This window comes from Moschus berezovskii, chromosome X (genome assembly GCF_049115385.1).
Source record: "Moschus berezovskii isolate FMDL1 chromosome X, NW_MosBer_1.0, whole genome shotgun sequence".
Taxonomy (NCBI): domain Eukaryota; kingdom Metazoa; phylum Chordata; class Mammalia; order Artiodactyla; family Moschidae; genus Moschus; species Moschus berezovskii.
The window spans coordinates 91,671,153-91,693,366 of record NC_142488.1 but is presented as its reverse complement, the minus strand read 5'-3'; the positions used below and the strand labels follow the sequence as shown (position 1 = coordinate 91,693,366).

Below are 22,214 nucleotides of genomic sequence, written 5' to 3'. Positions count from 1 at the left end.
TTTTCATGTGCCTGTTGGTCACCTGTATGCCTCCTCTGCAGAAATGGCTATTTAGGTCTTCTGCCTATTTTTTAATAGAGTTGTTTTTTTGACATTGAGTTGTATAAGCTGTCTATATATTTTGAAAAGTAAGCCCTTGTCAGTTGCACTGCTTGGAAATATTTTCTCCCAGTCTGTAGGTTGCCTTTTCATTTTGTTTATGGTTTCCTTTGCTGTGCAAAAGCTTTGAAGTTTGACATGATCCTTTTTTTATTATTTTTGCCTTTATTTCTTTTGCCTTGGGGCCTGATCTAAGAAAATATTACTATGATTTATGTCCAAGAATGTTTTACCTAGGTTCTCTTCTAGGAGTTTTATGGTGACATGTTTTATATTTAAGTCTTTAAGCCATTTTGAATTTATTTTTGTGTATAGTATGAGGGAGCATTCTAACTTCATTGATTTACCTGAGGCTGTCCAGCTTTCCCAACACCATTTTCTGAAAAGACTGTCTTTTTTCCATTGTATATTCTTGCTTCCTTTGTCAAAAATTAACTGGCCCTAAGTGTGTGGGTTTATTTCTGGACTCTCTGTTCTGTCCCATTGATCTGTATGTTTGTGCCAATACCAAGATGTTTTGATTACTGTAGCTTTGAAGTATTATCTAAAGTCTGGGAGAGTTATGCCTCCAGCTTTGTTATTTTTCTTCAGAATTGTCTCTCTTTTATTTGGTAATACAGCCAGGCTTCCCTGGTGGCTCAGATGGTAAAGCGTCTGCCTACAATGCAGGAGACCTGCGTTCAATCCCTGTTTTGGGAAGATCTGGAGAAGGAAATGGCAACCCACTCCAGTACTCTTGCCTGGAAAATCCCATGGACGGAGGAGCCTGGTAGGCTACAGTCCATGGGGTCGCAAAGAGTCGGACACAACTGAATGACTTCACTTTCACAGCCAGAACTGAGTTTCTTTGCCTCACTGTTCAATGCAGGTGGGGAAAACAAACGTCTTCCCATCAATTACAAGATCAAGACCCCTATTTGGCTGAAATCTCAGATGAAATTTCCTCACTTTTAAGCAAGAATCTAAGATTGGTGCAAATAGTTTTGGCCCCAGAGATCTTTTCCCAAGAGTGTTCAACATGCTGTAATACTTTTTCCTAAACCTAATTCTGCAAAATCAACCAACTAGAGGAGAATACACTTACTTGGGATGAGCGGTAGCTATTTTAGAGAACTCATTGTCCCACATAGGTCTCCCAAAGAAGGTTTTCTGTTTCAGACCTGTCAGGATGTCATTGGCCTTATCAAAGTTTAGTGCTGCATGACCAGCCTGGAGTTGGAGAAATAGGAAGTTAGAAAAAGCGGGTCCTGATAGCTGCCCTTCCTTCAGTCACTTTTAAACTTGGGTGTGAAGGTGGGAGCAGGTAGGAAATCCTAAGATGTGATTATTTCTGCTCAGCATGCATTATGTTTTATCTGACCTTCATCTTAGGGAATTAGTGTGTTGTTTGAACTCACAAAGTTGCTGTCCCATCCGGTGAGGAAGAGACGGTAGTTTAGAAAACCCACTTTGCCTAATTCCTCCATCTCCTGTTCCAGGGAAGCCAATAGGTCATTGAACCAAACAAAAGCACCCATCTCCCTACAGATCCAGTAGAAATAGATCTGGAATCAGCAAAAGAGAATATAGCCTTATTAAGTGCCTCTTACAATGTGCACTATGGTGACACGATTATGCACATATACACTATATTTGTTGATCAAGTCTAAGAGTGACCTGGAAAAAATCACTTCTACAGAGCTGCTGACCTCAAGTGGCATTAATATCCAGAGTCCTGACAACTTCCCTTATGGAAAGAGCTCAAACATCAGCTTCAGTTCAAGGTGCTTTTAAATCCAGTTGAAAATGAAACCCAGTTCTTATGGCAAGTCTGCAGAAGTGGATGCCTTGGCTGGGAGAAGTGATCACTTACTCTCATAATTCCAGGGAGAGGTTACGCTCTTACTAATTGTAAAGAGCTTAGTCCATGAAAACCATGGACCTGTCAGGCTCAGACCAGATGAAAAATGATACTCAGGAGTGTACCTTTTGTGTTTTGAGGTTGTGATCTGCATGCTGAAATTTGTACCAGATGGATTTCAAGATAGAAGCAAAGGGGGTAACCCCAATTCCTGCTCCAGCCAACACAGCCACTTCATACTGGAAAACATCCTCACTGACAGTGCCTAAAGGTCCGTCCACCTGGATCCTGACAGAAGGCAAAAGACAATGGGTAAAAGTGAAGTCTCACCTCTACCTGCAACCTCAAACGTCCTCCCAGAGGCATAACTGCTCCACAGCTCACTGTTGCTTGTTTATTTTAATCATATTCCATTTTTACCAGACTTAAGGTTCAGTGAGGAATTCCTTTCTCTTTTCTGCCTGTCTGCATTCTGGTCCGGGTCTCTACTGCTCTTAAGGACCTACCTAGGAACTGGTGAATACTGTTGTTCAAAAGTCCTTATGAGATTTTCTGTCCAGTCCCCCACTGCTCGGATGTGAATGGAGAAGAAGTCTTCCTCTGGAGCGGAGGTCAGGGTAAAGGGATGCCACTCCAGGTAAGAGATTGAGGGGCAATTAACAAAAATATACTGTCCCACTTCCATGCTGAAGCCATGCTTGTGCATCTGCAATTCCAAAACTTTGGATGGGTGCATGACAACCTATGAACGAAGCACAGAGGCCAAAAGAGGCAAATTCAAATGGCAACAAGGGCAAGCCGATAAAGTAAATGAGTAAAGCTGGAGGGCTGATGATGACAGTAAATTGCAAACAGAAGTCCTTTCTGAAGAGGGCAGCAATTACCAAGTCCAGACTATGGTTGCACTATGGAGCAGAGATTCAGCATTATCAAGTTGCTTGATTCTTCAAGAGAGGCTAGAAATGCCAGTTTTAAATTGAAGCATAGTTGATTTACAAAATTGTGTTAGTTTCAGGTGTACAGCAAAGTGATTCAGTTACTATTTTCAGATTAAATTCCATTCTATCTTGTTACAAAATATTGAATACAATTCCCTGTGCTATAACTGGATAAGCTGGAAAAGCAACAAGAAATGACATTTTTTTTTATGTGAAAGACTCCATCCAGGTTTCTAAATGTTAGTGACCAATTTGACTTTCTAAATAATCAGTGTATGGGTCAAACAAAATACATCTGTGGGCTAGATTGTTGTTGTTATAGTTCATTTGCTCAGTTATGTCCGACATTTTGCGACCCCATGGACATGCCAGGATTCCCTGTCCTTCACCATCTCCTGGAGTTTGCCCAAATTCATGGCCATTGAGTCGGTGATGCTATCCAACCATCTCATCCTTTGTCATCCCCTTCTCTTCCTGCCCTCAATCTTTTCCCAGCATCAGGGTCTTTTCCAATGAGTCGGCTCTCCGTATCAGGTGGCCAAAGTGTTGGAGAAGGGAATGGCTACCCACTCTAGTATTCTTGCCTGGTGAATCCCATGGACAGAGGAGCCTGACAGTCTACAGAGATATGGCGGAGACTGCCTGTTAGCAACTTCTGACATAGACCCATGCTGATGATTTCTGCCAAACCTCTCCAGTTCTGTCCAGCACCAGAGGAACTCAAATATATTGCCCGCAAGTTCTTTTTTATTCCCATGAAGGTGACAACATGGCAATTTATTTCTATAATCAGGAAGAACAGAACTCTTAGCACAGCAAGAAGAAAGTGCATATTCTTTACCTTGGTAATTACAACCTTCTGCTGAGAGCGGTTGGAGAAGGCAATGGCAAGCCACTCCAGTACTCTTGCCTAGAAAATCGCATGGACGGGGGAGCCTGGTAGGCTGCAGTCCATGGGGTCGCTGCTAGTCGGACACGACTGAGCGACTTCACTTTCACTTTCACACATTGGAGAAGGAAATGGCAACCCACTCCTGTGTTCTTGCCTGGAGAATCCCAGGGACGGTGGAGCCTGGTCGGCTGCCGTCTATGGGGTCACACAGAGTCGGACACGACTGAAGTGACTTAGCAGCAGCAGCAGCTGAGAGCGGTAAAATCAGAGGATCCTTTCAAAGATGTAAAGAATGCCTGGTGCAAGGATCCATTTCCAAGACTGCATACAGAGACAATAAAAAGCAAGGTTACACACTAATCTCTTCTCTAGGATTTATTTGTGTAGCAGTTCATTCCTTCATCCAATAAATAAATATTTTTGAGTGACATGTATCATTATTAAGCCACGAAGTTCACCAAAACTTGAAGACAGAAATGGAAAGGAGTAATCCACAACAGTTTTATTAATCTGTTACTCATAAAGCAGATCATTTCCTGAAATTTTACAGGTCTCACCTGGAAACAAGAGAAAAGCACAGAAATAAACTACATGGTAATAATATATATTTTAAAATTATATTTAAGAATCTAAGGCTGGGGCTTCCCTGGCGGTCCAGTGGTTGGGACTTCACCTTCCAATGCAAGAGGCATGGTTTCGATCCCTGGTCAGGGAGCTAAGATCCTGCATGCCTCTCAGTCAAAAAACCAAAACATGAAACAGAAGCAATGTTGTAAAGACTTAAAAAAAAAGAAGTTAAGACTCTCTTCCAGGACAACTTGTCCAATCTGAAAAGCCAACAAAAAAGGTTGATGTGAAATAGAAGTAGATGATTAAAAACAAGGCAAACAAGTGTGTGGCTCACATTATTGATAACAGCGATATATAAAACTTGGTATTTATTCATCACGTCTTTTCTCAGGTGCTCAAAACATCTAACATAGTAATATACTTTTTATCTTGTCTACTTAAAAAAAAAAGCCTTTCTATCCCTCAGATCTTCTCAAAGGCAGCAGGTTGCTTCCCTACCCACAGGGGCTCCTAAAAATGTATTTCCTAGCAATGCTAAGTCATGTTCTTTTTTGCACAGTTGCTCAACCACAATACACTGGAACTCTGTGGAAAGAGATTTCTTATGCTATTTCAGGAAAGATACTTCCTTGGGTATCTCTGGGGAAAAGGGGGGCAGAGACAGGGCCAGTAAACCTGATAAGGGGCATATTACAATTTGATACTACCTCTTATTTGGAAAAAAAATCCCCAGATGATTCAGAAGACATGAAAAAATATATTTAAGAAGTTGCTAGTCACCAATGGGGTAGGGGAGAAATGTTAGCTTTGAAAGTAATCAGAGAAAATGAATATTAAAACAAAATAGCATATTAGCCTCTCAAATTGGAAAACAGCTTTAAACAATGATGCCCACCATTAACTGGGATGCAGACGAATAGATGTGCACCATTCACATGTGTACCTGGGAAGTAAAAATAAGTAGTGTCTTCCCAAAGAGAAATTTGGCAACACACCTAACAGCCTTGAAAGCATTCCTTCTCTTTGACACAGGAATTTTACTCCTAGGAAATGGAGCATAAAGGAATAATTAAGGCATGCACAAAGTACATGAGTATAGTCATGACTATTGATTAAGGGAAAAAATTAAAATGGCATACTATATAGATTTTTTTGGAGACCAAACTGTCTTTTCTTAATTTTATTTAGTTTTATATTGAGATATAATTGACATATAACATATTAGCCTATGTGTATAACATAATGATTCAATATTTATAAATATTGCAAAATGATCACCACAGTACATCTAGCTAACCTTCTGCACCATGCATGGTTACAAAAAAATTTTTTTCCTGTGATGACAAAGTCTAAGATTCACTTTCTTGGTACCTTTCAAATAGCCTGTACAGTATTATTAATTACAGTCGCCATGTACATTAAGTCCTCAGAACTTATTTCATAACTGGAAGTATGTACCTTTTCACTCAGTTCAGTTCAGTTCAATTGCTCAGTCATGTCCGACTCTTTGCAACCCCATGAATCACAGCACGCCAGGCCTCCCTGTCCATCATCAACTCCCGGAGTTCACTCAAACTCATGTCCATCAAGTCGGTGATGCCATCCAGCCATCTCATTCTCTGTCGTCCCCGTCTCCTCCCATCCCCCAATCCCTCCTAGCATCAGAGTCTTTTCCAGTGAGTCAACTCGTCGCAAGAGGTGGCCAAAGTATTGGAGTTTCAGCTTTAGCATCAGTCCTTCCAATGAACACCCAGGATCAATCTCCTTTAGAATGAACTGGTTGGATCTCCTTGCAGTCCAAGGGACTCTCAAGAGTCTTCTCCAGCACCACAGTTCAAAAGCATCAATTCTTCGGCGATCAGCTTTCTTCACAGTCCAACTCTCACATCCATACGTGACCACGGGAAAAATCATAGCCTTGACTAGACGGACTTTGGTTGGTAAAGTAATGTCTCTGCTTTTTAATATACTATCTAGGTTGGTCATAACTTTCTTTCCAAGGAGTAAGCGTCTTTTAATTTCATGGCTGCAGTCAGCATCCGCAGTGATTTTGGAGCCCAAAAAAAACAGTCTGACACTGTTTCCCCATCTATTTCCCATGAAGTGATGGGACCAGATGCCATGATCTTTGTTTTCTGAATGTTGAGCTTCAAGCCAACTTTTTTACTCTCCTCTTTCACTTTCATCAAGAGGCTTTTAAGTTCCTCTTCACTTTCTGCCATAAGGGTGGTGTCATCTGCATATCTGAGGTTATTGATATTTCTCCCGGCAATCTTCATTCCAGCTTGTGCTTCTTCCAGCCCAGCGTTCCTCATGATGTACTCTGCATATAAGTTAAATAAGCAGGGTGACAATATACAACCTTGACGTACTCCTTTTCCTATTTGGAAACAGACTGTTGTTCCATGTCCAGTTCTAACTGTTGCTTCCTGACCTGCATACAGGTTTCTCAAGAGGCAGGTCAGGTGGTCTGGGATTCCCATCTCTTTCAGAATGTTCCACAGTTTATTGTGATCCACACAGTCAAAGGCTTTGGCGTAGTCAATAAAGCAGAAGTAGATGTTTTTCTGGAACTCTCTTGCTTTCTCCATGGTCCAGCGGATGTTGGCAATTTGATCTCTGGTGCCTCTGCCTTTTCTAAAACCTGCTTGAACATCTGGAAGTTCACGGTTCACATATAGCTGAAGCCTGGCTTGGAGAATTTTGAGCATGACTTTACTAGCGTGTGAGATGAGTGCAGTTGTGTGGTAGTTTGAGCATTCTTTGGCATTACCTTTTTTTGGGATTGGAATGAATACTGACCTTTTCCAGTCCCGTGGCTACTGCTGAGTTTTCCAAATTTGCTGGCATATTGAGTGCAGCACTTTCACAGCATCATCTTTCAGGATTTGAAATAGCTCAACTGGGATTCTATCACCTCCACTAGGTTTGTTCATGGTGATGCTTTCTAAGTCCCACTTGACTTCACATTCCAAGATGTCTGGCTCTAGGTCAGTGATCACGCCATCGTGATTATCTTGGTTGTGAAGATCTTTTTTGTACAATTCTTCTGTGTATTCTTGCCACCTCTTCTTAATATCTTCTGCTTCTGTTAGGTCCATACCATTTCTGTCCTTTATCAAGCCCATCTTTGCATGAAATGTTCCCTTGGTATCTCTAATTTTCTTGAAGAGATCTCTTGTTTTTCCTATTCTGTTGTTTTCCTCTATTTCTTTGCATTGATCGCTGAGGAAGGCTTTCTTATCTCTCCTTGCTATTCTTTGGAACTCTTCATTCAGATGCTTATATCTTTCCTTTTCTCCTTTGCTTTTCGCTTCTCTTCTTTTCACAGCTATTTGTAAGGCCTCCTCAGACAGCCATTTTGCTTTTTTGCATTTCTTTTCCATGGGGATGGTCTTGGTCCCTGTCTCCTGTACAATGTCACGAACCTCCATCCAGAGTTCATCAGGCACTCTATCTATCAGATCTAGTCCCTTAAATCTATTTCTTACTTCCACTGTATAATCATAAGGGATTTGATTTAGGTCATATCTGAATGGTCTAGTGGTTTTCCCTACTTTCTTCAATTTAAGTCTGAATTTCGCAATAAGGAGTTCATGATCTGAGCCACAGTCAGCTCCTGGTCTTGTTTTTGCTAATTGTATAGAGCTTCTCCATCTTTGGCTGCAAAGAATATAATCAATCTGATTTCGGTGTTGACCATCTGGTGATGTCCATGTGTAGAGTCTTCTCTTGTGTTGTTGGAACAGGGTGTTTGCTATGAGCAGTGCGTTCTCTTGGCAAAACTCTATTAGCCTTTGCCCTGCTTCATTCCATGCTCCAAGGCCAAATTTGCCTGTTACTCCAGGTGTTTCTTGACTTCCTACTTTTGCATTCCAGTCCCCTATAATGAAAAGGACATCTTTTTTGGGTGTTAGTTCTAAAAGGTCTTGTAGGTCTTCATAGAACTGTTCAACTTCGGCTTCTTCAGCGTTACTGGTTGGGGCATAGACTTGGATTACTGTAATATTGAATCACTACTTTCACCCATTTAACCTACTCCCCCACCCCTGCCTCTGATAACCACCAGTCTGTTCTCTGTATCTATGAGCTTCTTTTTTCCTTTTTTTTAAAGTAGAGTCCTGAGAAAAACTATTAAAAATTCCAGGATATGGAGGCTGAACAACACGCTGCTGAATAACCAACAAATCACAGAAGAAATCAAAAAAGAAATCAAAATATGCCTAGAAATGATGGAAAATTTATACACAACAACTCAAAACCTCTGGGACACTGTAAAAGCAGTGCTAAGGGGAAGGTTCATAGCAATACAGGCTTACCTCAAGAAACAAGAAAAAAGTCAAATAAATAACCTAACTCTACACCAAAAGCAACTAGAAAAGGAAGAAATGAAGAACCCCAGGGTTAGTAGAAGGAAAGAAATCTTCCCACAATGGGAAGTGTGCACACCACAACTAGAGGGTAGCCCCTGCTCACTGTGACTAGAGAAAAGCCTGAGCCACAATGAAGATCCTGCATGGTCAAAAATAAATAAATAATTTTTTTAAAAAAGAAAGAAAATGATAAGTATAAAAGTCAGGCTACATGTTCATTTCAGGGGAATGAGAGGGCTTAGATTGAGCGGAAAACCTGGAGAGAGTTGAGGGGAGAGGATTGCCTGCAAAGTTCTCTTTATTAACTTGGGATGTAGTTACAAATTTATTTGCCGTAAGATGACTCATTAAGCCATATGTTTATTTTGTGTGGTTTTCTATACCTGTGTTCACTTCACAATAAAGTTTAAAAAAAAATAGAGTCCACATATGAGATCATATAGCATTTGTCTTTTTCTGTCTGACTTATATTTACTTAGCACAATTAAAAATAAGTAATACCCTCAAGGTCTTTAAAAATGACTAGGTGGGGGGAAAATGACAAAATGGCATACTATATGGCATTTTAAAAACAAATGCTATGGGGAATTCCCTGTTGGTCCTGTGGTAAGGACTCCACGCTTCTACTGCAGCCGGCATAGGTTCAACCCTGTTTGGAGAACTAAGATTCTGCATGCAGTGCAGTACAACAACAACAAAAAAGTTTCAAAAGAATATTTGACAGTATAGGAAAGGATCTATGATATCAGTTCAGTTCAGTTCAGTTCAGTCGCTCAGTCGTGTCCGACTCTCCGCGACCCCATGAATCACAGCACGCCAGGCCTCCCTGTCTATCACCAACTCCCGGAGTACACTCAAACTCATGTCCACAGAGTCGGTGATGCCATCCAGCCATCTCATTCTCCGTCGTCCCCTTCTCCTCCCGCCCCCAACCTTTCCCAGCATCAGAGTCTTTTCCAGTGAGTCAACTCGCCGCATGAGGTGGCCAAAGTATTGCAGTTTCAGCTTTAGCATCAGTCCCTCCAGTGAACACCCAGGATTGATCTCCTTTAGAATGGACTGGCTGGATCTCCTTGCAGTATAAGGGACTCTCAAGAGTCTTCTCCAACATCACAGTTCAAAAGCATCGATATAGATTAAAGAAAAAAAATTATTACTTCTAGGTGGTAAAATTCTGTGAAATTTTTATTTTCTTCTAAATATTTTTCTGTATTTTCCAAATTTTCTACAATAAGCATGTGTTAATATATTGTTATAATTTTTAAGTGGGGAGACTATGAGAGAGTATTTTTGTGTGCATTCATGAAAGAAGCAAACCAATACATTCAACCAATACATTCAAACAGATGGTAAAACATATTCTCTCCCTTGCAGTGTTACATGCCTGATCAAAGCAACCCCCAAGTTCTAAGTATACAACCAAATAGGCCAAATATAAGAATAGAAGCTGATGCTCAAGATAAGACAGGTGATTAACTACCTTAGCTAGTAAGGGACTAGTCAAGCTTTATAGCTTTCTGTCTTTAAGGATCTCTTGTCTACTGGTCAAATAATATAAAAGGTCATAGCCTACAAGTTCCACTGACTTTAGAAATGAAATGTGCTATTAAGATATGCGAGGTATGTCCTTTTAAAATTATTTTTAAAGTAGGTAATACACGGACATGTCATGCAACTCAAAAGTACAAAAGAGTATACAATAAAAAGTAAATCTCCCTTCCAGCCCTGTTCAGCTCCCCAAGGCAATCAGTATTATTATTTTGTGAACCCTTTTGGAGAATATGCATTTAAGTGAAAGTATTTCATTAAGTACAAGTGGTAGGAGACCATACACACTGCACTGCCTTTTTTCTTTAACATCTTCCAATAGTCATGTATGGATATGAGAGTTGGACCATAAAGAAGGTAAGCGCTGAAGAATTGATACTTTTGAACTGAGGTGTTGGCGAAGACTCTTGAGAGTCCCTTGGACTGCAAGGAGATAAAACCAGTCAATCCTAAAGGAAATCAATCCTGAATATTTATTGGAAGGACTGATGCTGAAGCTGAAACTCCTATACTTTGGCCACGTGATGTGAAGAGCCAACTCACTGGAAAAGACCCTGATGCTGTGAAAGATTGAAGGCAGGAGGGGAAGGGGATGGCAGAGGACAAGATGGTTGGATGGCATCATCGACTCAATGGACATGAGTTTGAGCAAGCTCTGGGAGATGGTGATGGACAGGGAAGCCTGGCGTGCTGCAGTCCATGGGGTCACAAAGAGTCAGACATGACTGAGCGACTGAACAACAACAACATCTTAGAGACTGCTCCATATACCTATAAAGCTACCTTTTACTTTTCAATGGCTACAGAGTATGCCATCGTAGGAAAGTCCTATTATTTAAATAGTCTACTGATGGGCACTTATTTCCAATCTTTTGCTCTGTCAAGCAATGCTACATGAATAACCTAATGCATGTAATTTAACACATATGCAAGCATATTTTAGAACAAACTCCTGGAAGTAGAATTTTAAAGCTTGGTAAATACTGTCAAATTGCACTTAAAAGCAGCTTTATAGATTTACACAGTCACCAGCAATGCTTGAGAGCATTACCAACACAGCATGTGAGCAAAATCTTTGATCTTTGCTAATCTGTTAGGTTTATTTCTGTGATCACTTTGTTCATATCTTCTACATTTTTCTTTTAATCAGGTTGGGCTTTCTATTATTGATTTCTATATTTGTATATTAGGAAATTAATTCATGGTCTGTGAATTGTAAATACTTTTCCTAGTTGGTAATTTGTTACCTATCTTTATTTATGATGGTTTTGCCATATATATATATATATATATATGTATAAAGAGAGCAGGAAACAATAAATAAATTTTAAGAAAATATATAATATCTTTCCTTTTCTGGCTTTGACCTTTTAAAAAATATTTACTAACATTTTTGTATTAGAAAAAATTCCCATGAGGACTTAGGGTATGTCTATGATGTCTTTCTTTTTTCAGCATTTAAATCCTTGATCAATGTATCTTGGACCATATTTTACTGTAAAGTGGAATACAGAGACAGCTTTTTTTAGATGTCCATCCTATCCTAAAGAAAATTATTGAATACTGCATCTTTTCTTCCAACTGATTTGAAATGTCAACTTTAGGGGATTCTTAAAAAAACATTTTTCCCTTTCTGTATGAGGACTGAACTATTGCTCTTAATTGTGTATGTGATTTAAAGATTTTAATTATCCTCAGAACACTTTAAGACACCACAAGTCAAATTTTCCTTTCCATTTCATCCTCAATCTAACATTTTATGAACAAGCAAAGGTAAAACATAATATCTATGGTAATTAACTTGAGGCACACCTTAAGATTCCTGGAACCCAGTTTATTGATCATCCACTATTTAATAATAATTTCCAAGCACGTTCTTATAACAGCAAAGAAAGCCAACTTCAAGAATGTTTTAAAAATTAAATTGAGGAGGCTTCCAGTGTGTCCTCTGCCAGTGACCTACGGCAAAATAGGACACTAAGCTCCCTGAGCTTCAGGTTCCCCATCCAAGGACTAAGGAGAAGATCTTCCTTCAGAGGGTCCTTTTTAGCATTTTACGAAATCATGAGGCAGCAGACTGTGACCAAGATGGTGGACTAGGAAGACCCTTAGCTCACCTCCTCCCACAGACACACCAATATTATAAATATTTACAGAGCAACTCTCTATGAAAATGACCTAAAGACCAGCAGAAAAGATTTTCCACAACTAAAAATATAAAGAAATAACCAAAACGAGATGAGTAGGAGAGGTGGAGTCATGTTATAGTCACTTACCCAGGTGAGTAACCCACAAACAAGAGAATGACTACAACCGCAGAGGCTCTCCTCAAGGAGAAAGAAGTCTGAGCCCCACATTGGGCTCTCCGGCCTAGGGTCTTGTACCAGGAAGATGAAAAAACCCCTAGATTTTTTTTAGCTTTGAAGGCCAATGGGGCTTACTTTTGGAAGGCTACTATTCTTGTAGAGCCTCTCAGAGAGGCAAGAGGTCATTGGAGTCCAACCTCTGGGATATAGACACTGATGGTAGCCATTTGAGGAAGCTCATTCTTCCACAAGGACACTCATGCTGGCAAGGGCCATTTTGGAGTCCTGCCGCTAGGCTATTAGTGCTGGGAGCTTACCCACCCACCAGTGGGCTGGCATTGATGTCCCCCCACCCCCAGGGTAGTCACACTTGGACATGGACCCACCCAGCAGCAGGCTGGCACCAACCCTAGGACCCCCAGACTGTGAAGGCAGCCACATAGGGGACCCAGTCCCCCAGTATGTTGGTGGCCACCCCAAGAGGCAGGGTATGGCAGTCAACTGGGCCAGAGGCCAATCATGCTTACCAGTATGCCCACAGGCCCACAGTAGTCAGCCTCACAACAGAAGAGACCACACAACTCACAAAGGGGGCACCCATAAGCATATAGTTCTGATGATCAGAGAGGAGTGTGCTACTGGGCCTCAAAGGATGTCTCCTACGTAAGGCTACTTCTTCAAGATCAGGAAATGTAATTGACCTACCTAATATACAGAAATAAATTAAGAGAATTAGCCAAAATGAGGAGACAGAGGAATATGTCCCAGATAAATGAACAACATAAAACCTCAGAAAAACTAGGCAAAATAGAGATAAGTAATCTACCTGAAGAGTTAAAGGTAATGATCATAAAGATGCTCAACAAACTCAGGAAAATAAAAACTGAACACTGAGAAATTTTAGCAAAGAGTTAGAAAAGATAAAGAGGAACCAAACAGAGCTGAAATAAAGTAACTGAAATAAAAAATACACCAGAAGGAATTAACAGTAAATTAGATGATGCAGAAGAACAGATCAGCACATTGGAAGACAGAGTAAGAGAAATCACTGGAGCTAAACAGAAAAAACAATTTTTAAAAATGAGGAAAGCTTGAGAGACTTCTGGGACCTTGTCAAGCAGGCTAACATTTGTATTATAGGGGTCTCAGAGAAGAAGAGAGAGAAAAGGGGGCAGATAGCTTATTTGAAGAAATAATAGCTGAAAACTTTCTTAACCTGGGGAAGGAAGCAGACATCCAGGTCCAGGAGGCACAGAGAGTCCCAAACAAGATGAACTCAAAGATTTCCACACCAAGGCACATTATAATTAAAATGGCAAAATTAAAGATAAGGAGAGAATCTGAAAAGGAACAAGAGAAAAGGAAGTAGTTATGTACAAGGGAACTTCCATAAGACTAGCAGCTAACTTTTCAGCAGAAACTTTACAGGCCAGAAGAAAGAGACACTATATATTCAAAGGGATGAAAGGAAAAAACCTACAACCAAGAATACCTGACAACGCTATCATTCAGATTTGAAAAAGAGAGTTTTACAGTCACGCAAAAGCTTAAAGAGCTCAGCATCAGTAAAGATCAGAGTGGAAACAAATGTAACAGAGGCTAAAAGAAAAAAAATCAATGAAACTAAAGGCTGGTTCTTTGAACAGATAAACAAAATGGATAAATTTTTAACCATACTCATCAAGAAAAAGAATGGTCCCAAGTAAATGAAATCAGAAATGAAAGAAGAAAAGTTACAACTAACACCATACAAATATAAAGGATCATAAGAGATTACTACAAAAAATTATTATAGGTTAATAAAATGGACAAAGCAGAAGAAATTGATAAATTCCTAGAAACATACAATCTCCCAGGAATGAATCAGGAAGAAATAGAAAATACGAGCAGATTGATTACCAGCAAAGAAATTAAATCAGTAGTAAAAAAAAAAAATACTCCTAACAAAAGTCTGGGACAAGATGGCTTCATAGGTGAATTCTACTAAACAGCTGAAGAGGTAGCACCTACCCTTCTCAAATTATTCCAAAAAATCACAAAAGAAACAATTCTGAATGCATTCTGTAAGGCCTGCACCACCTTAATACCAAAACCAGACACTACAAAAGAAAATTACAGGTCAATATTACTGATGAACATACATGTGAAAATTCTCAATAAAATATTAGCAAACAGAATTCAATAATACATTAAAAGAATTATACATCATGATCAAATGGGACTCATCCCAGGGATGCAAGAATGGTTTAATATCTGCAAATCGATCAATGTGATACATCACATTAACAAGTTGAAAAATAAAAATTATATGATCATATCAATAGATGCCTAAAATCTTTTGATAAAATTCAACATCCATTTATGATAAAAAAAAACTCTTAAAAAAGTGGGCATACAAGAAACATACCTCAACAAAATAAATGCCATATATGACAAATCCACAGCCAACATTATCTACACTAGTGAAAACCTGAAAGTATTTTCTCTAAGATCAGGAACAAGATGAGGATGCCCACTCTTGCCACTGTTATTCAACATAGTATTGGAAGTATTAACCACACTAGACAAGAAAAATACATAAATGGAATCTAAATTAGAAAGAAGTAAAACTGTCACTGTTTGTAGGTAACAAAATAATATATATAGAAAACTCTAAGGCCACCACCAGGAAACTATTAGAACTAACAAATGAATTGAGTAAAGTTTCAGGATACAAAATTAATATATCAATAATATATATTAACAAGTTAAGAGCTACCTCCTATGGGCCCAGCCTGTGGCTGGCATGTCTGGGACACATGTCCTGGTGCTGCAACCAGGCTGACATTTTCAGTTTTGTTCTTACTTTTGAAGTTATTTTTGTGCTTTCCTAGTGACACTCCTTAGGATGCACTGTGGTAGCCAAAGAAAGCACTGTGGCTCTTACAAAGGTCACAGACAATGTAACTGGGGACCTTGGAAACTTTGGGTCTGGACCACTCAGCAGAATGAGTTAGTTAGGGGAAATCCACAGCAGTCTTACTTTCCTGTCTTATTAGGTCAAAGTGGATGAAACTGCTGATGTTGAGCAATTATCCCACAAAAATGGCAGTTTCATCCAGTTCAACCTAAATAGATCTTATTCTAGAATTACTAACAAATGTAGGCTTCCCTGGTGGCTCAGTGGTAAAGAATCTGCCTGCCAATGCAAGAGACATGAGTTTGATCCCTGGGTTGGGAAAATGCCTTGGAGAAGGAAATGGCAACCCACTCCAGAATTCTTGCCTGGGAAATCCCATGGACAGAGGAGCCTGGTGGGCTATAGTCCATGAGGTTGCAAAGAGTTGGACACAATTTAGTGACTAAACAACAACATGATAACTAATATGTTAATTATGTGTTCTGTTAACACAACAGAAATGCTGTGTTTCCATACACTAAAAATGAACTATCAGAGAGAGAAATGAAGAAAGCAATCCCACTTACAGTGGCATCAAAAAGAATAAAACACCTAGGAATAAACCTAACCAAAGAGGTAAAAAAAAATATCTATACTTGGAAAACTATAAGATATTGATGAAAGAAATTGAAGAGGATATAATACATGGGAAGATATACTGTGCTCATGGATTGGAAGAATTATTATTGCTAAAATGACAATACTGCCCAAGGCAATCTACAGATTCAGTACAATTCCTACGAAAGTACTAATGGCATTTTTTGCAGAACTAGAACAAATAATTCTAAAATATGTGTGGAAACACAAAAGACCCTAGATAACCAAAACAGTCTTGAGAAAGAAGAGCAAAGCTTGAGCTCCTGTGTTTCAAGCTATACTACAAAGCTACAGTAATCAAAACAGTATGATACTGACACAAAAACACATATAGCTAAATGGAGCAGAATAGAGAGCCCAGAAATAAATCCACAGTTAAATGAACAATTAATCTATGACAGAGGCAGCAAGATTATGGGGGAAAGATACCCTCTCTAATAAATGGTTTTGGGAAAACTGAACAGCTACATGCAAAAGAATCAAATTGGACTACTCTCTTACACTATAAACAAAAATAAACTCAAATGATGATGAATTAAAGATTTTAATGTAAAACTTGAAACCATAAATTTCCTAGAAGAAAGTAGGCAGCATGCTCTTTGACATCAGTCTTAGTCAGTCAATATATTTTTTTTAATATGTCTCCTCAGTCAAGAGAAACAAAGGCAAAAATAAACAAATAGGACTATATCAAATAAAAAACCCATACAGTGAAAGAAACTATCAATAAAATGAAAAGATAGCCTATAGAATAGAAGATACTTGCAAATGATACATCCAACAAAGGGTTAATATCCAAACTATGCAAAGAATTCATATAACTCAACATCAAACAAACAACCCAATTTAAAAATAGAGAACCTGAATAGACATTTTTTTTAAAAGACATACAGATGGTTAACAGACACATGAAAGGATACAAAATGTCACTAAATTATCAGGGAAATGCAAATCAAAACCACAATGAGATATTACTTCACACTTGTCACAATGTCCATTATTTAAAAGACAACAAATAACAAGTGTTGGTAAGAATGTGGAAGAAAGAGAATCCTTACACACTGTTGGAGGGAGTATAAATTGGTGCAGCCAATTTTACTTAATGTAAAACAGTATGGCAGTTCCTCAAAATAATTAAAAACAGAACTATCATAGGAGCTAGCAACTCCACTTCTGGGTACAGTTGACCCTTGAACAACATGAGTTTGAACTGCACATGTCCATTTATATGCAGATTTTTCAATAAATACATACTACAGTACTACAAGATCTGTTGTTGGTTGGGTCTACTAAAGCCAAACTGTGGATGCAAAAGGCCAGATGTAAAGTTATACACAGATTTTTTACTTCCCAAGGATTGTCACTCCTAACCCCTCTGTTGTTCAAGGGTCAATTGTATCTTTCCAAAGTAACCAAAAAACACTAACTGGAAAAGATCCACTGCATCATTATTTAAAATAACCAAGATATGGAAACAATCTAAGTGTCCATTGATAGATGAATAGATAAAGAAGATATGATTTTATATGTGCATATATAATGGATGTCATATATATATATATTATACATATTATTACTCAACCATAAAAAAGAGTGAAATCTTGCCATTTGCAACAACATGGATGGACCCTAAGGATATTATGCAAAGTTAAATAAGTCAGAGAAAGACAAATACCACATGATTTCACTTACATGTGGGATCTAAAAAGCAAAACAAATAAACAAACAAAACAGAAACAGATTCATTGATACAGAGAAGAGACTGGTGATGCCAGAAGGGGTATGGGGGGGAATGCATAACATAGGTGAGGAGATTAAAAGGTACAAACTTTCAGTTATAAGTCACAGAGATGTAATGTACAGCATGTGAAATATAGTCAATAACATTTTAATAACTGGCAAGCCACTCCAGTACTATTGCCTAGAAAATCCCATGGATGGAGGAGCCTGGTAGGCTGCAGTCCATGGGGTTGCTAAGGGTCGGACATGACTGAGCGACTTCACTTTTCACTTTCACACATTGGAGAAGGAAATGGCAACCCACTCCTGTGTTCTTGCCTGGAGAATCCCGGGGACGGGGGAGCCTGGTGGGCTTCCATCTATGGGGTCACACAGAGTCGGACACGACTGAAGTGACTTAGCAGCAGCAGCAGCAGCATGGTGACAGATGGCAACTTATTACAGTGATCATTTTGTAATATATAAAAATACCAAATCACTCTGTTGTACACTTGAAACTAATATATACTGTAAGTCAACTATAGTTCAATTTGAAAAAAAAAATTGAACTCAAAAACAAAGTTGTAAGGGAAAGCTGGAAGGTGAGGGAAATTGGGAGATGCTGGTCAAAAAGTACAAGCATTCAGCCATAAGATGAATAACCTACAGCATATGTCCTCCATAGGAGTCAGCACCAGGCTGAACTAATAATGATTATAAGAAGAGTGATAATAACAACATTGACAATAACATCTCCTAGCAAGAGTCTACTATCCTTGTCCTGGCCTTACCTCAGCAGGGAGCCCTTCAAATTGGGGAGGCTTGCAGTAGGAAGCAGGATCATCCCACTTCTCAAAAAACTGCACACTTGTGAGGGTGATTCTCAGCCATGCTCTCTTCTGTTTGACCCTGGACAATTCCACTGAGGCAGGAAAAAAAGGACAATATCTGGCAAAAAATTATACAAGATCAGGAACTGGGGCATGAAAAATGGGAGTTTGAGGACCTTACCCAAGACCATGAATTCCTAAGCCAATGAAGTAGATGATAAAAATGTGGTGTGTATACCAGAAGACCTCAAAATAACTCCTCTGGATAAATTCCATAGCTGAAGTCACCATGAGAACCAGAGCCATTGTGATGATCACTCCAGCGAGACCAGCAATGCTGGTGAATGTCACATACACCACTGTCTATGAAAGGAGAAATTTCAGCCAGACACAATGTCCACCACATCATGACCTTCCTGCTCATGTCCAGATCCCAGATGTTTTCCCCTTGAATTAACTCACTGTGTTTGGGGACTGGATGGGATTTAGCCATGAATCAGTCTCCTGATGAGGTAGGTTGGAGAGAATGGAAGCAAAGGATCCATCTGTGGCCTGTCTGTTTCTGCTATATCGTTCAAGGTTAAACAGGTGTGCAATGATGTGAATAGCTAAATGGAAAGATGGAAAGGAATGTGAAAGTTGTCTGAGAAACATCATGGCAGGCATGCCTCACTAGAAAGGGAAAATCCTACATGTGGTACCAAGCAGAATGGTGAGTCCACATAAAGTGCCCAATAATGATTACAGAGATAATTAAGATTTTTTAAATATTCACTCCCAAAAATAAAATGTAAATTCCATGAAAGCAGGTCTAAAATGGTGCCTGGCAAATAGTGCCAGGTATTCAATAAATATATTTGAATGTTTATACACATGGATGAGTGAAACCAGATTCTGAATGTCTGGAAGCCTGCAGGTTCATCCGTTGCCCCAGTTACCTGTGTGTAGGCAGATCATATATCCCACCAGTTTGTGGAAGGTGAGGTTGTGATCCAGTTGCTTTCTCAGGGTACTCCTATAAAACTACAAATGTGAAATGATCATGGTCAGGTGTCTCCAGGAAGCTTTATGAAATTCACTATTTGAGCTTCCCTGGTGGCTCAGATAGTAAAGAATCTGCCCGCAATGCAGAAGACACAGGTTCAATCCCTGGGTTGGGAAGATACCCTGGAGAAAGAAATGGCTACCCACTCTAGTATTCTTGCCTGGAGAATTCCATGGAACCTGGCAGCCTACAGTCCATGGGATCACAAAGACTTGGACACAACTGAGCAACTAATACTTTCACTTTCAATATATAACCAACATGTCTTACATAAAGCATGCCAATACCCACCTACTCTTGCTCACCCCCTTGCCTCACCCCCCAAAGGAGATCTCTGGCTTCCATTCCTAGGGTCTTCGTATTGAGTTGTCCTACTGAGATGTACAGAGTCTTTTGCCTTTAATGTGAAAAATGACCTACAAGTGGTTAGGACTCACTGAGCAGGTGCCTCTCAGGAAAGACAGCAAATTTCGACACACAGGAAGAAGGATCAGCATGCTGTTAAAATTCAAGCAGTGAGCAGAGGCTCAGGCCCAGGCCAGCACTGACTAGAACAGAGGAGAGAAGAAACCATCAGCTGCTTCATCTCTTCATCTAGCAGGTGAGCACAGGCCTGGTCCACCTGTCTGAGACCCGACAATGAGTCCAAACTCTCTGTTTACAAATGACAGAAAATTTGCTGAACCAACCAGTCCATTCAAAAGGAGATCAATCCTGGGTGTTCATTGGAGGGACTGATGCTAAAGCTGAAACTCCAATACTTTGGCCACCTCATGTAACAAGTTGACTTACTGGAAAAGACTCTGATGCTGGGAGGGATTGGGGGCAGGAGGAGAAGGGGACAACAGAGGATGAGATGGCTGGATGGCATCACCGACTTGATGCACATGAGTCTGGGTGAACTCCGGGAGTTGGTGATGGACAGGGAGGCCTGGCGTGCTGTGATTCATGGGGTCTCAAAGAGTAGGACACGACTGAGCGACTGAACTGAACTGAATACTGAATTGAGAAATCCTCATGACAGTGGTTTGGAAATGTTTGACTAAATATTTATCAATATGAAAGAGAACAGGATTTAATGATTTGAGTTAACAAATAAATTATATGAATGTAACACTTTGCAATGAGGATTTTTGCTTAATACAGTCAATTATGAATTTAGTTCATCATTTGTAAAACAGTCTTGAATATATATATTGCATTTTAAATATAGCTTAGATATTTTGAGTTATAATTAAAGTGACTATTTTTCTCTTTTCTATACTTTCTAATGTTGCAGTTATAAGTATGTAATAATCATGTAATAAAAACAATTTAAAAATTAACTGTTTATATTTAAGATCCCTTTAATAATTGAATAAAACAAAACAAAGAAACCCCTCAGAGTAAAAATTTAAACTTAGGTAAAGATTTGAGAAGGGAGAATTTCTAAGAACAGAATTTCAAAATTATTTCCTTATGTGGTCAGGCAGCATACATAAGTTCAGTTCACTTAGTTCAGTCACTCAGTCATGTCCAGCTCTTTGCGACCCCATGAACCATAGCACACCAGGCCTCCCTGTCCATTATGAATTCCCGGAGTTTACACAAACTCATGTCCATTGAGTCCGTGATGCCATCCACCCTTCTCATCCTCTGTCGTCCACTTCTCCTCCTGCCCTCAATCTCTCCTAGCACCAGGGTCTATTCAAGTGAGTCAGCTCTTCGCATCAGGTGGCCAAAATACTGGAGTTTCAGCTTTAACACCACTCCTTCCAATGAACACCCAGGACCGATTTCCCCTAGGATGGACTAGTTGGATCTCCTTGCAGTCCAAGGGACTCTCAAGAGTCTTCTCCAACACCACAGTTCAAAAGCATCAATTCTTCGGCGATCAGCCCTCTTTATAGTCCAAGTCTCACATCCAAACATGACCACTGGAAAAACCATAGCCTTGACTAGATGGACCTTGGTTGGCAAAGTAATGTCTCTGCTTTTTAATATGCTGTTTAGGTTGGTCATAACTTTCCTTCCAAGGAGTAAGCATCTTTTAATTTCATGGCTACAGTCACCATCTGAAGTGATTTTGGAGCCCAGAAAAATAAAGTCTGACACTGTTTCCACTGTTTCCCCATCTATTTCCCATGAAGTGATGGGACCAGATGCCATGATCTTCGTTTTCTGAATGTTGAGCTTTAAACCAACGTTTTCACTCTCCTCTTTCACTTTCATCAAGAGGCTCTTTAGTTCTTCACTTTCTGCCATAAGGGTGGTGTCATCTGCATATCTGAGGTTATTGATATTTCTCCTGGCAATCTTGATTCCAGCTTGTGCTTCCTCCAGTCCAGCGTTTCTCATTATGTAGTCTGCATATAAGTTAAATAAGCAGGGTGACAATATACAGCCTTGACATACTCCTTTTCCTGTTTGGAACCAGTGTATTGTTCCATGTCCAGTTCTAACTGTTGCTTCCTGACCTGCATACAGGTTCCTCAAGAGGCAGGTCAGGTGGTCTGGTATTCCCATCTCTTTCAGAATTT

At 39.5% G+C, this 22,214-nt stretch overlaps 1 protein-coding gene across 1 annotated transcript in view; it reads right to left on the bottom strand.

Moving 5' to 3' along the window:
- NOX1 (NADPH oxidase 1) overlaps positions 1-22,214 on the bottom strand; it is a 37,797-nt gene that overhangs the window by 4,262 nt on the left and 11,321 nt on the right. The window contains 12 exon segments of the mRNA XM_055437867.2: positions 1,184-1,308; positions 1,497-1,643; positions 2,065-2,227; positions 2,446-2,681; positions 3,719-3,750; positions 4,030-4,090; positions 18,612-18,681; positions 18,683-18,742; positions 18,832-19,013; positions 19,113-19,258; positions 19,589-19,673; positions 20,133-20,243. Coding sequence (XP_055293842.2) covers positions 1,184-1,308; positions 1,497-1,643; positions 2,065-2,227; positions 2,446-2,681; positions 3,719-3,750; positions 4,030-4,090; positions 18,612-18,681; positions 18,683-18,742; positions 18,832-19,013; positions 19,113-19,258; positions 19,589-19,673; positions 20,133-20,243 — 1,418 coding nt within the window.